The sequence below is a fragment of the Maylandia zebra genome, linkage group LG5 (assembly GCF_041146795.1).
Source record: "Maylandia zebra isolate NMK-2024a linkage group LG5, Mzebra_GT3a, whole genome shotgun sequence".
Taxonomy (NCBI): Eukaryota; Metazoa; Chordata; class Actinopteri; order Cichliformes; family Cichlidae; genus Maylandia; species Maylandia zebra.
The window spans coordinates 27,611,379-27,624,555 of NC_135171.1; the positions used below are offsets into that span (position 1 = coordinate 27,611,379).

General features: G+C 36.6%; 1 protein-coding gene across 4 annotated transcripts; it reads left to right on the forward strand.

Annotated features, from left to right (window-relative positions):
• Positions 1 to 41: 41 nt before the first annotated feature.
• srsf3a (serine and arginine rich splicing factor 3a) lies at positions 42 to 13,136 on the forward strand. 4 transcript variants are annotated; one of them, XM_004548758.6, is made up of 8 exons: positions 42 to 207; positions 1,937 to 1,995; positions 7,753 to 7,799; positions 9,143 to 9,353; positions 9,438 to 9,572; positions 12,076 to 12,114; positions 12,238 to 12,324; positions 12,439 to 13,136. In XM_004548758.6, the coding sequence occupies exons 3-8, from the start codon at positions 7,793 to 7,795 to the stop codon at positions 12,464 to 12,466; spliced, it is 507 nt and encodes a 168-aa protein (XP_004548815.1). In that variant the 5' UTR covers positions 42 to 207; positions 1,937 to 1,995; positions 7,753 to 7,792; the 3' UTR covers positions 12,467 to 13,136. The 4 variants fall into 4 exon arrangements, with proteins under 4 accessions (XP_004548815.1, XP_076740270.1, XP_004548814.1 ...); XM_076884155.1 differs by lacking the exon at positions 1,937 to 1,995; XM_004548757.6 differs by lacking the exon at positions 42 to 207 and having other exon boundaries at positions 214 to 1,995.
• The last annotated feature ends 41 nt before the right edge of the window (positions 13,137 to 13,177 follow it).

The window sequence follows — 13,177 nt, forward strand, 5'->3', positions numbered from 1 at the left end:
ACTGTGTAACAGCCCGCCTGCAGACACAGATGAGGATGTGTAATCACCGAAGTAAAAGCACACCTCACTGCCCGATAAGACGCGCGGTGATACGGATTAGCGCACTGTTTCTGTAGACTTACAAAGAAAAGAGGGGGGGGGAGTAGCATATTTACTTATCGGAGACTTTTATGGCTTAAAGGACAGTTTACTGTCACTTATTTCAGGGTAAGGACTTCTACAAAAGCGCATGCATGTTTTTTTTCTACTATTGTTTCTTTTATTAATTCCTGGTGGTATTTTTCCATGTTGGCATTTTTACTGGGCGGAGATAATTTGTCATCTTTTCCCAAACAGTCTGTGTTTACATTATTGTGGTGTTTACGGCTTTGCAACAAAGTATGAAGATCTTTTACTAGTTGGAAAAAAATACCACTCAATCAAGTTAGATATAAAAATCAAACTCCTCATGTTACATACTAATTCTCTATTCTCACTACGTGGTGTAAGCTATTGTTTTACCAACTTTGCAAGTAAAACCTTGGCGACAGCTGTTTTGCTGTCAAACCAGTAACAGTGAAAAGTCCTGCCAGTGTGTTAGGCGTCCATTTAAATGTATAAACACGGTTCAGGTGGTGCTGTGTGTGATTCTAGTATTATGGTATTCTAGTGATGCGCATCATATTCTATTAACTCTTGTTTTGCAAGTCAAATTTTGGGAACTATACGTTCCTATAAATTATTATTATTATTATTATTATTATTATTATTATTATTATAAATCATTATTAAAAGTAGAAGTACTCATTGTGAGGGAACATAATGGCAGTCCCTGCCAAAGTGCTGAATGATAAATCAATGTAATAAACCAAGAACAGATGGTGAATATGCCTAATCCTGTCTCATCCTATAAATCATTATTAATCATTAACCTCCCGATACAATAGTTTTCATATTTTGTAGTGAATCAGTCAGTATTTTACTCTGATGTGGATGCTCACTAGAGAACCAGTATGTTAAACCTGTCTAAGCCATTACTGTAGTCTAATAATTGCTACTGTATCCTAGTAAATTACAAAATGAAAATTACTTACTGTAAAGTACAGTTCTTCTTAAAGTCTTCAAAGTTTAATTAAAGTAAAAACCTAAAAAAAAATACTATTGTCTAAGTGTTACTATATGTAATGAGGCACTATAAACACATTATAATTTGGCAGTTGCTTTTTAACCTGGAAATCCACATGAAAAAGAAAATAATAAATATTCAAAATTGTAAATTGTAATTTAGTTACTGAAGTCGTTTTGATTCATTATGCATTCCATATTAACAGGATTAGAAAAAAGTGTCACATCTAACACATATCTAAAGTGCTCACTGTGAAGCAAAATGTTACATAACAACTTAAAGTAGCAACCTGCTTCAGGTGAGCATGAAATGCATTGCATTTTATGAAGGATGCTTTGCAAGTCAAATTTTGTCCGGGTCAAGAAAGACCGCAGTTATCAGGGAGAGACAGTTTTCACCTGAAATATACAAGAAGTCAAAATAGTAGTGAAGTACTAAACACACACCAAAAGAGATGAACGTGAGAGACACAACACAGAGTATTTTAATATAATATTTTTAAAATATCATCAGAATGATATATATAAAAACCCAGCAGGAGTTGATTTATGTTGTAATCAAACTTTTCACAGTGGTCATGTTCTTCTCCAAAGGGCATGTGTTTGAGTATATTTTGACCATGACTCCTAAACAGCCTGTAAGGAGGCTGAAAGCTCTTGTCATGTGGAAACCCCAGATGCACACTCTGCATGCTGATGAAATCTTGTGTTCAAACAGCCTTTATCTCATTTCTAGGCTTTTTATATTGCTTTTTATATTATACATGATTAAAGCAAGTGTTTGCTTATTATCACATTCATGGTTAATATGTTTTCTCTTTCACATCTCTAGGATGAACTTATTTTTTACTGACACATTTACTTTGGGGATAAGAGAACCTAAAATCCATGGTAATAAAAGTTTTTTATGGCCTTGTTTTGTGCTTTTGCGGTTGAGGATGTTGGCATTGACATGCTTTATGGCTGCTTCTTGTGTCTATGTTTATCACATTTATTGTATTAAAAATTATAAAATATGCCTCGAATTAATGTTATGAGTGAATCATTAACGAGAACTTAACCAAAATTTGTTCATGTCAGACAGCGAGAGGAAAACTTTCCTTTATAGAACCGAGATGCTCAAAGAGCCTCGTCTCTCTAGATGATGAATCCCACCATTATAGGTGGTAAGGATACTGTCTGACCACACTGCTGGCAGACAGCAAGCTGCTATTGAGAGGGAACATGATGATCCTGTTAATTATATAGGTGACATAACACAAGTGAACCTGACTCTGCAAACGCAACAGGGATTTTGTCAGCTGGGGTGAGTAATCTTCTGAGCATCTGGTTATCGGAAGAAAGTAGCTTTCACACACATGTGTTTTAGAACATGTTATTCACATTTAAAGAAAAAAAACAGCACAGAAACAGAAAGATGTAAAAACACAACCTCACTATGTGTCACTGCCCACATGAAACCCTTAAAATAATAGTACTGATTATCTAAAATAAAACACCATGTCAGGACGGTCAACTCCTGCACGGGCAAAGGTTGGTTTGTTTGTTTTACCAAAATTCGTGAACTGTGGCGTCCTGGTTGCTTTGTCTGTCTTCTTTTCCCCTACACTGCAATGCTTAACTGGAGGTCAAAATGAACTAAACAGGCTTGGGCTGAACTGAGATGCATGAATAGATATGTATAGTGACACATGGCTTGAGATGTTGTTTTCCTTCCTGAAACATCAAGAACATCTTGTTTCTGTTCTGGTGAAAGCACCCAGGCAGGCGAGAAAAAAAAAGAAGAAGAAGACAAATGAAAATTAGATGGTCAAAGGTTACATCAATGGTCTGTGGCTGTTTTATACATGCAGTTGTAACTTATTTTTAGAACTTTGTGGCCTTCTTACTGCTACTTACCTATCACTTTGCATCGGAAAGTCGTTTAATCTTTGCTAAAACAAAACAGTAAACAGCAAATCTGATAGGTGTCTAACAGATTTTGCTAAATACTGTGTAAAGTACAAAAATCTGACTGGCAGTTGCAAGAATCCATCTGTCTGAATGAGTATCTTGGTGTAACCAGAAGCACGCGGGTGAGTTCATTCAGGGATACGGGCTGCGCAGTCATCAGGAAGTGAAACAGAACAGAATGTGCTGTACTAATCTGATTGAAAAACACTGTGCTGAGTGGATGCTTGAAAAAAGAGATGATTCATTTAAATAGCTACAAGGAGAACCCTATGGTAGCAGGGGAATACATACACGGAAAAACAAAGGCAGCTTAATGCTTCATTTGGTAAAGCAAAAGGCAAATGGGAGGGTGAGGTTAAAGAAGCACTTGCTCTCACACAAACATGCGCTCTGCAGCTACAGGCTGAGCAACATAATGCTCTTTGTTTGTGTTCTAGGCATCCGTGATACGTACAGGGGAGTAATCTCCCGAGTGATCCCTTTTATCCCTGAACTTTTGCTTTACTGTTGTGTCTGCCAAGGGCCCTGAATAAACGACTGAGAAATGGGGCAGTGAATAACAGCAGTCCTATTTTCATCATGTCAACACAAACCTTAAAAGGTTGTGTTTTATTGTCAGCATAGTTCAGTTTTGGTGTGTTTTGTGTTATGTCTGACATTTATCACTTTGTATAACTGATGAGGAAAGATTTTAACTTCTTTTTGTTTTTGAGTTAAAAGAAAAACAGGAGCTTAATGGTTTGTTTTGAGTCTCGGAGAGAATGAAACTTTTTTGAAATCATTTCAAATCAGCTGAAGACTTTTTTTAAATCAGGGCTTTCACACAGTATTTGGATGTGTTCTAAGTAAACTGCCACAGGAAATATCTGATTTAAATCCCAAAAACAGAATGCAACTGTAAAGGAGATTTTATTTTATTTTATTTCATTTTTTTATATATTAAAAATCCCAAATAGGTTTCTGCATTTCATTGAGTTTATATCAATGAACAAAGTGGTAGAAACACCTGTCAGTGTAATAAAACCAGCTGCGACATTCAAATGAATCATAACACAGAGTCAAAACTTCCCTTATTTGCTTTATGAAAGGATGTTTCATCGTAGGACTGTGAGGACAGAGTGTACTTTTAAGCTATGTGTACCTAATAAAATGGCTGCTGAGTATATCTGTTTATGCACAGGGCATCCAATAATCCAATGACAATGCTCTGTGGTCTTTTCTGCATTTTCTCACGTTCATTGAACATTTATGATCAGATTGTTGTCACTGACACAATGTCATCATAATTTGGAGTCCCACAAACCCCTCTGCTGTACATGAAGTTATTGTAAACCATTTGCCATCCACTAAATAGTTTCCCTCCTGACCTCCTTAGAGCCCAGTTCAGTAAAAAAAAAAGTTTAAAGTAGTGATACCCCCGCTCAACAAACCTGTGGTAATAAGGGTTATTATTCTTAATTATTACATAGGGTGTCGATTACTAAGAAGTTTAGTACACAGCAATTTAACCTGTCACGTCAGGCAATCATTAACCAAAAGCATGAGGTTGAAATGACTAATTGCTCAAAAACTAATTTGAATCCGATTGGCTTTAACCAGACATGTTAGACGGTTAAATCACAACACCGTTATCACAAACTGTGTCAGAATGGGATACAAATCAGGGTGTTTCGCAACAAGTTTAAATGAAACATTAATGTCTCCAATATGTGTCTAATTAAAGATTACACATATGGTTACACATAACGTTGGAGAACAAGCAAAACAGAGTTCCCTATTCATCCATCCATCGTGCAATAAATAAAGACTGAGCTGCTAATTTTTCTCTGACTGTGCCCCTTTGTGACCTGAGGTAAGCCTCATGGTCAGAGATGCATGAAGACTTCTGTTACACAATTCTTCCCCCTTTTCCACACTTCGTCTTGAATGCGCCTCTATACGGGAAGTGTACATACATTATCTACCCACCCACCTGCGCGCTTCTAAGAGGTCACATGTGTTGAGCAATAGCCCTGTCTGTTGATTTACTTGTGTTCCTATGTAACTACTAAATGGCAGGCAGCTGTTTTTGCACTGCTTTATCTTCTTAAGGTCAAACTGAGCAAACTGTGCGATTCTTGTCACAGAACATAGAAAACATCGTATCTGTACTATGACTACATTTTATGCACCACAGCAAAAACATTTGCAGTGAATTTTTATCTAGACAGTGGGCTTCATGCTTGAGTCTGTGCATTTTCTTATCATAATAGTGATTACTGCAGCCAAACGTTAAGACGTTAATCAAATTTCTCTTTAAAAATCTGAGGATAGTCAAAAGGTCAGGGTCATAGTTAAGGCCAAGGGTTTGTTAGATACTTGAAAAGGGGGGTAAATAAAGGAAGAAACAAGAATTGCTACACATATTTGAATTACTTCAAGCAAGTGTTACATCACTAAAGCATCAAGAGTTTGAAGGAAACAGTGTAAAATCCTTTTTTGTTGTAGAGCTACAACACAACTCACAAACACTAAATTAGAGTGGTGTAGAAGTGTAATGCAGCATAAAATGGAAACACTTAAGTAAAATACAAGCATTATAATATTTTTTTCTTGAGTAAATGCACTAATATGTGTTTAATGTATATGTACTCTATGTATGTATAAAAATGGCCTGTGTTCATTTATAGATATCACTGCAATTCCTCTGATAGCATTTGTGCTTTTATTTAAACATTTTTGACTAATTATTTTCAGTTTCAGTTATTTCCATTGAACACCTCTAACGTTTTTTTTCCTTTTTTCCATGAGGTGATGGAGTTTAAAATGTCACAATAATAAGAACATCTTGACATTTTATTTTTTCAAAGGTTAGCTTGACATGGCGGAAGAAAGGACGATATTTTTTCAGGCAGAAGAGCCTTACGTGTTTACACAGGGGAAATCTAGTATTGCAGTAAATAGCTGAAAAAGATTACCGGCTACAGGACACAGGAACAAGAACAGATGTTAAAAAAATCTTCAGCCTTGTAGCACAGATAAGGTCTGAAAAGAAAAGCACCAGTAAGAAGACAGAAGCAAGAGTATGACATCTGGCCAGTCTCCACAGTTATAACACTTTTTTTCTTAGATCATTTTAAAAAAATAAGTGTTATTGCGGTATATAGAGTATATGGTGTACATAGTTTAAATGTAAAGTTAGGCTATAGTTTTACTAGTTCAACTTGTATCCCCTTTTTTTACATGGTTGTACATTTTACTTGACCTCTATGAATAAATGAAACAATGCCCTTTACAAATAAGCTTGCTTTGAGTTTGTTTTTAACAGTGTAGATATAAATTAAAGTGGCTCGGGGCAGGGATAGGTTTACCTATAGCCAAAGTAGACTAAAAGGGATTATGAAGTTTAACTCAATGTAATAGCAGCTTTTAGAACTGAAGAAGGTTCTTGGATGAGAAGTGAAACGTCTTCACAAAACTTAAAGTCCAGTCGCTCCTTAGACTAATAGCAGCTTGGTTCACTTTATTATACCTTGATTATCCTATGAAGTAACACATATAACAGTAATATTTAAATATAATGATGTGATGATGGAAGTAAAGGCGCTTTTTAAAAAATTCAGTCATGTAAAATGTTCTAAACTTTCTCTGGTTACATTTTTCTGTTATAAAAGTTGGGTGAAGATCTCACATGTTTGCTAGTTTAATGTGTTGTGGCAGACATTCCACTTTGGTACAGTAGGTGGCAGTATAGACATTTATCGGTGTTTTAATGGCGTTTTACACACGCAGAAGAAGAGTGGGCTTTTTCTTTTTTCCCCCTCGCTCTTCCGCTTTACTCGAGGCGCTAATAAGCTAACAGGCTAGGCCTGCTGCTCAAACGAGCGGCGTGAAATCTTCTGCAAGCGGTTTTTTGTTGAGTTTTAGCTGTAAAAAGGTGAGTTATATTCCATACAGGAAGGTAGGTTCGGTCTTCCACACGTTTCTCGTGTGAATTCAGCTAGGATGCCGATTCGCATCGCGACGAATTCTTTTGTAAATCGTTTCGCGGTAATAAATGCTAAATTTGCTAGCGTAACGTTAATCCTCGCATGGTTGGTTTTGGAGGGTGGTGGAAAACTTTGCTGCATTATCGTTCGGATGAAAAGTTGGACTCAAAAGTAATTTGTAATATTCTTAAGAAATGTCTTTTTAGAGTAACTAAAATCCAATTTTAATGTTACCCGTCAACAATCAAGCTAAAGCGAACTATTTTTGGTGCTGTTAGCCTGGAAATGTATAGCCAGTGTTAAGGCTCAGGAGTCTGCTAATAGAAGCCACCCCATTTTCTAGCTTATTGTTGTATTATATATTATATACCTCTGACCAATTAACCAACATAGTTTTATTCACCATTCATCCGAAAAGCACCAAAGAAGCACTAAAGAGACCGCCCCACCCCCAAAAAGAAACACGTTGGCTTTGGATTTTTTTTTTTTAAGTGTGCGGTTGTTAAATATTTAAAAATCCTGTGTAGGTACTGCAGTTATAAGCAACCCAGTCATGTGTAAACCTGAATGAGACTCTTTGTTAGAAAAGGCTTTGCAGTGCTGCAAAGTGAATGCAAATATAACAATTCACTGATACCAGCTTTAAATGGGGCCATAGATTAACTGTTCTCAGAGCTGTTTGACTGTAACTGTTTCTTGTAATTTTGTTTTGTTTTTTTCTTTTCAGGGATAACAGAGTCTTGGACTTAAACAAGAATAAATTTGAAATGGGAGGTATGACAACTCAGACAGTTAGTCGTGTAGCTTTTCTTGCTTTGTTTTGCAGTAGGGAGGTGCCCTGGTGTCCCATGAAACAACACAGAACATGCTAAGTGACTTTAAAAGAATTACAGTATTTGTGAACTTAAGGGGTGTGTCCAAAGACCAAAGTATTTTTTTCCTGAGGCCAGCGTAGTTCCTAAGAGCAATATTCTTGGAATTGCTTGGAATAGGAGTGGCATGTATTGATGGTATTGTTAAAACGCCAGCAGCAATGGGGCACTGAGCATCTCTCCCAAGCTTTGTGATTGGGTTGTTTTACTGGTTGCCAGGCCTTAAGATCTTGAACTTTTGATAGAAAGCTGTGCTTGTCACTTTTTACCCCATCAAGCAGAACTGGGACAAATGCCATGCAGACAGGCTTTCCCATTGCACACATGCTGACAACCATCTGAGCAACAATGGATGAGAAGTGAATGTTGCTTCTCTGAGTATCCATGTCTACCACAATATTGATGTTAAATATAAAGGTCTAGAAGAACAGTTCGTTCACCAGGTCAGTAGCAGTCAGGTAAAGTAGATGTTATGTATCATAGCAACCAAATTGTCTGTGCTGAAAATGTGCGGTGACTTCTAAGTGCTCTCAAGTATTCTCAGCTGGACATTTTCAGAGGATGGCCTAGCATTATCGTCAGGCAAAAAGTACTTTGCTGGACACAGCCCCTAATTCAAACACTGCAAAGCTAACAGATGGTGACTCCAATGAATGAGTTTGTCAATAAAAAATTATATTCTCTAAATATGTGCACATTACACAAGAAGTTAAAGAAGACAAAACCATTTACTGAATTACCACAACCACTGTTTGTTCTGTGTCATGGTGGACTCATGCTGTCTCGTCAAAAATTTTTTCACACTCTAGTTACATGTGGCTCCGTCACTATCATGATAGTAGTACTCAAAGCACTTTAAGCTCTTTCTGTGGACAGTCTAAGATGCAGGGCAGTAGACTGAGCTTTCACCCCAGCTTTTATTATTTATTTATTTATTTTTTTGCTTGATTGTTTTTTCAAGAAAAAGAAGTTGAAAATTGGTGAAATAAAATTAAACAAGGAATGGCATTAGTTGACTTTATTTTACATGGTTGGCTGCAGAAATAAGTCTTTTAAAGTAAGGCTATGTACAGTAGATCAGAAAACTTTGAGGCTGGAAGGGCTTTGGATTAGTCAACATAGAAAAATAAAATATTTTAATGCAGGTTAACATAATTTACATTTAATTTGCACATTTTGATGAATGATACGTAATTTGTTCTACTTCATCGTTTGATGGGTGTTTGTGTTTCTGTCACTTTTAAGACCCTGCTTTTCATCGAGACTGTCCCCTCGACTGCAAGGTTTATGTCGGGAATCTGGGAAACAATGGAAATAAGACGGAGTTAGAAAGAGCGTTTGGTTACTATGGTCCTCTAAGAAGTGTTTGGGTTGCCAGGAATCCCCCAGGTTTTGCTTTTGTAGAGTTTGAAGATCCCAGAGATGCCTCAGATGCTGTGAGAGAATTGGATGGCAGGTAACTCCTTCAACATGCTACACTTATTAGTAGTTGTGTTTGATTTTTGCATTGCTTTCTGCTCATTTGTTGACTTCTGTTCAGAACCATGTGTGGCTGTCGAGTACGCGTTGAGTTATCCACTGGAGAAAAACGCTCCAGGAGCCGTGGCCCTCCTCCATCCTGGAGCCGATACCCTCGAGATGATTTTAGGCGACGCAGTCCTCCTGTTAGACGCAGGTATGCATTTCCTACTTGACAGTTATTTTACTGTTTTATTTATCTGTAGACATTTTTTTTCAAACAAAATTCTCACTTGCAGTGTTCAATAAGAGTACAAATGACAAAGCACACGTTCATTAAATACACACTTATTTTTCAGCTTCTGATTTTGGCAAAACAGTTTTAGATCGACTAAATGGCCAAATATATTAGCAAAAATCTAGTTTCTTACCATCTATTTTTAGTTTTGTCATAGTCTAAACTGAAACTAAGCAAGGAATCAAGTTTCTGACAGCTTGAAACAAATTGTTTGCACACTTGCATTCAAGCGTTCTTGCCTTTTTTATTTCTTTAAAAATTAAAAAAAAAATCTGTGGCTGTATTCACAAAGTGTCATACTTTCTTTTTAAAGCAAACTAAAAGTGCCAGACTAAAGCAAAGAGGGGGGAAAAAACATTTACATAGTAGGCACTCATTTCATTACAGTTTTCGCTCATAAACTGGAGATCTCAACTATTCTTTGGACATGTGATTGTGCTGTTGTGAGTACAGTCGGGTAATGCCTGGTGAATTCGCATTCAACAAGTCCTGTCCTGCCAGCTTTCTCACCAAAATTAAGTACATTATTTTCAGGCTCTATAAGACAGAGCTCTGGAGTTTCTAACCCGTCTCCCCCAACTCAGCAAGTGATGAGTGTTTTGTTTAGTTTTTTCATTTTTCGTTTTCATGTTTCTACTAATTGGCCACTTGAGAGCTACATTCAAGCTTTTCGATATTTTGTGAATACGGCCCCTGATCCCACGAAGATTGAAGTAATAATTTTGATACAATTTTTTTTTTCATTGTTTTATCATTTCAAGGGTATATTAGTGGCAGGTTATGTAAACGGTTAAATCTTTTATTAAAATATAACTGTTGAAACAACAAGCTCTGCCAGAGTGATATTATTTTACAAAGACATCTTCAGAAGCATAGTTAGCCCTTCATCTCCCATCAAATATTTTTACACTTACATTCTGCAGGTGTAAATTTTATTTATATTTTTTTTCTGAGTTCAGTTGCCATCTATTAATAAAACTGAACCCCGTTTCAGAGTCACCACCACGCTTCTCACCATCTGAGTCAATCAACTAGTCTTCTTTCAGCATCATGTGACTGCTGACCAGTGAGCCCAAATCAGCTTGGCTGGTGTTGTCACATGACCCAGGCGCACCGCCAGTCGTCAGGTTCCACCAAGCTTTTGGTTCCTGAGCATGCAGTTCCCAGCATCCTCCTCCTTCCTCCAACCTTTACCCAATCGACAGCGGTCCACTTCACATTATCAGCCAATCAGCGTCTTTACTCTTTCTATTCTCCAAACATCTACTGTATCAGCGGGGACAGCCCTTGGCTTACATCCCTTCCCATCCCCCACCCCCCCAAAAAAGGCAGGGAAAATCTACAACTACCCCCCTCGAACCAGCCACCAGGCAACTTCATATCTCCAACATTTGCATCTTGTGGCAAATCTTCTCTGCAATTCGACCTCCCTCACCATCAGTCTGGCTTCCTTGCGTCATTTCTATCTTGTCCAATTCCCCCAAAAATAGTAAGTTTCTTTTATCCTGCTCTTTGTAGTTTTAATGCTTAATCTAGCTTTCATAGCTGCTTGACAGTTTTCTTCAGCAGTTATGTAATTTGGAGAAAATTCAGTGCAGTGCTGCAAAAACCGGTCAAGGAATTTTGACCACCATTCTTTAATTTCCATTTCAAAAATGAACTACATTTATCTGGTGTTCATTGTAATTGTTCTACTGAGTGCATTTTCAGGGCTCGACATTAAGCTATCTTGAGTGATAACCACAGGAAGTAAACTTTTTTTCTTTGCAGTTTTAATTTGTTTTTTGTTTTTTTTTGTTTCTTTGGGGGGTTTTTTTCTTTGTTTGTTTGGGGGGGGTTTTCGGTTTAAAGACCCTTTTACTTGTAGGTTACCCTATTTTTCGTTGCTTTAGGATGTGTCCCACATCAAAGTTTCTTTTAACAAAAAACAAAAATAATCAGTCTTTCCTGTGTTGCTGCTAAAGGAGGTATTTTACTTTTTGGGGAACATTGTGCACAAGGAGGATCACAGTAGATCGGTGATTGAAGAATGTTTTTATGCTTGGTTTAAAAAAAAAAAAAAAGAAAGGAAAAAAGCTGTCACATAATTTGTTTGGTCTTTCTCTCAGACAAGCCTTAATGCCGAGCCTTGATTTTGTTTTACATTCTGATATCTTGCTCCATGATTTGTGTTCATTGGACAAAGTTTCCTTATAAACATTTGACCAGTTCATGGATACAGATGATCATTCTGTTAACAGTCCAGGAAGTACGTGTAACCACGTTTCCACATGTAACCCATGTTTCTGTAGGGATCAAGAAAAACTAATTTCAAAGGTTGTATTAGAGATGGGAAATGTTAAATATGCTCTCTTAATATTTCTAAAAAAATGTTTTCTTCTTAATTTTCTTTTTAACTCCTCCCCCCTCCCCTACATTGTAGATCGCCAAGGAGACGGAGCCTCAGCCGCAGCCGCAGCAGGTAGCCATGTCACCTTTTGTTTTTTGTTTGTTTTTGGTTTTTTTGGTTTTTGGTTTTGTTTTTTTTTTGCGCCACACATTTGTCTATGGCAAATGATAAAAATCATTAAAAACATTTTTTCAGGTCTGTTTCAAGAGATAGACGCAGATATCGGTCTGCTTCCAGAGAGAAGAACCGTAAGCGCTCAAGATCCTTCTCGCGATCGAGGAGGTAAATCAAAATAACTTTTATATTTATTGTTCTTGAACTTCAAACTTAATATTAAGCTAACAATTTTTTTCCCCATCAATTTTGCATTTATTCACTGGTTGGTTTGTTTTACAGTCGTTCCCGGTCTAATGAGAGGAAATGAAGATCTTGGAAAGCTCATCTACCGGCTTATGCTATGGTTACAAAAAAGTACATTTTTATAGTCTTTTCTTTTTAGATTTTGTTGGGTAGCTCATGGCAATTTAAGGTTGGCCATGTTTGGGTCTTAATGGTCTGTTGAATGATCAAGAAAGGTGTAAACTGTTTGTTTTTTGTTTTTTTTGGGTTTTTTTTGTTAAATTCTGTCTTGCCCTGCATGCTTTGAAAATGAGTACTTGGTTTTACTTTTCTTTTTAAAACTGTTTAAAGTCATCATTTCATTTTCTTTCCTTTTTTTGGTTTGGTTATTTATTTTACTATTCTTGCTCGGTTACTGTGACATGGTATAGAGGGAGTGGTGTGGGGTTTTTTTTTTTTTTTTTTTTGGTTTTTTTTTTTCTCTCATACCAGTAACAGAAAAGAAGACTCTTAACAAATGCTGTAAATATGGTGCTGTTATTGTAGTCTAGCCCTAAAACATGATCATCTGTAATTAATTTTTTTTAAATGCCTCCCTTTGCGAAAGAAAGCATTGACTAGATTCTTTTTTTTTCCTCTTTTTTTTTTTTTTTTTTTTTTTTTTTTTTTTTTTTTTTTTGTTTGAATGTCTGAGCTCCAACAACATGTACTGATACAGTTTAACATCTTGTTCAATAAATGTTTTTCCAAGGTGAGTTTTCTGTAACATTTGCTTTGTTTTCATAGTTGCATACAC

Bases quoted from the DNA above. Each gene is read 5' to 3' on its own strand.
- srsf3a (XM_004548758.6), top strand. The intron at 12,115-12,237 runs GTAGCCATGTCA...ACATTTTTTCAG, and splicing joins CTCAGCCGCAGCCGCAGCAG to GTCTGTTTCAAGAGATAGAC. The intron at 12,325-12,438 runs GTAAATCAAAAT...TTTGTTTTACAG, and splicing joins TCCTTCTCGCGATCGAGGAG to TCGTTCCCGGTCTAATGAGA.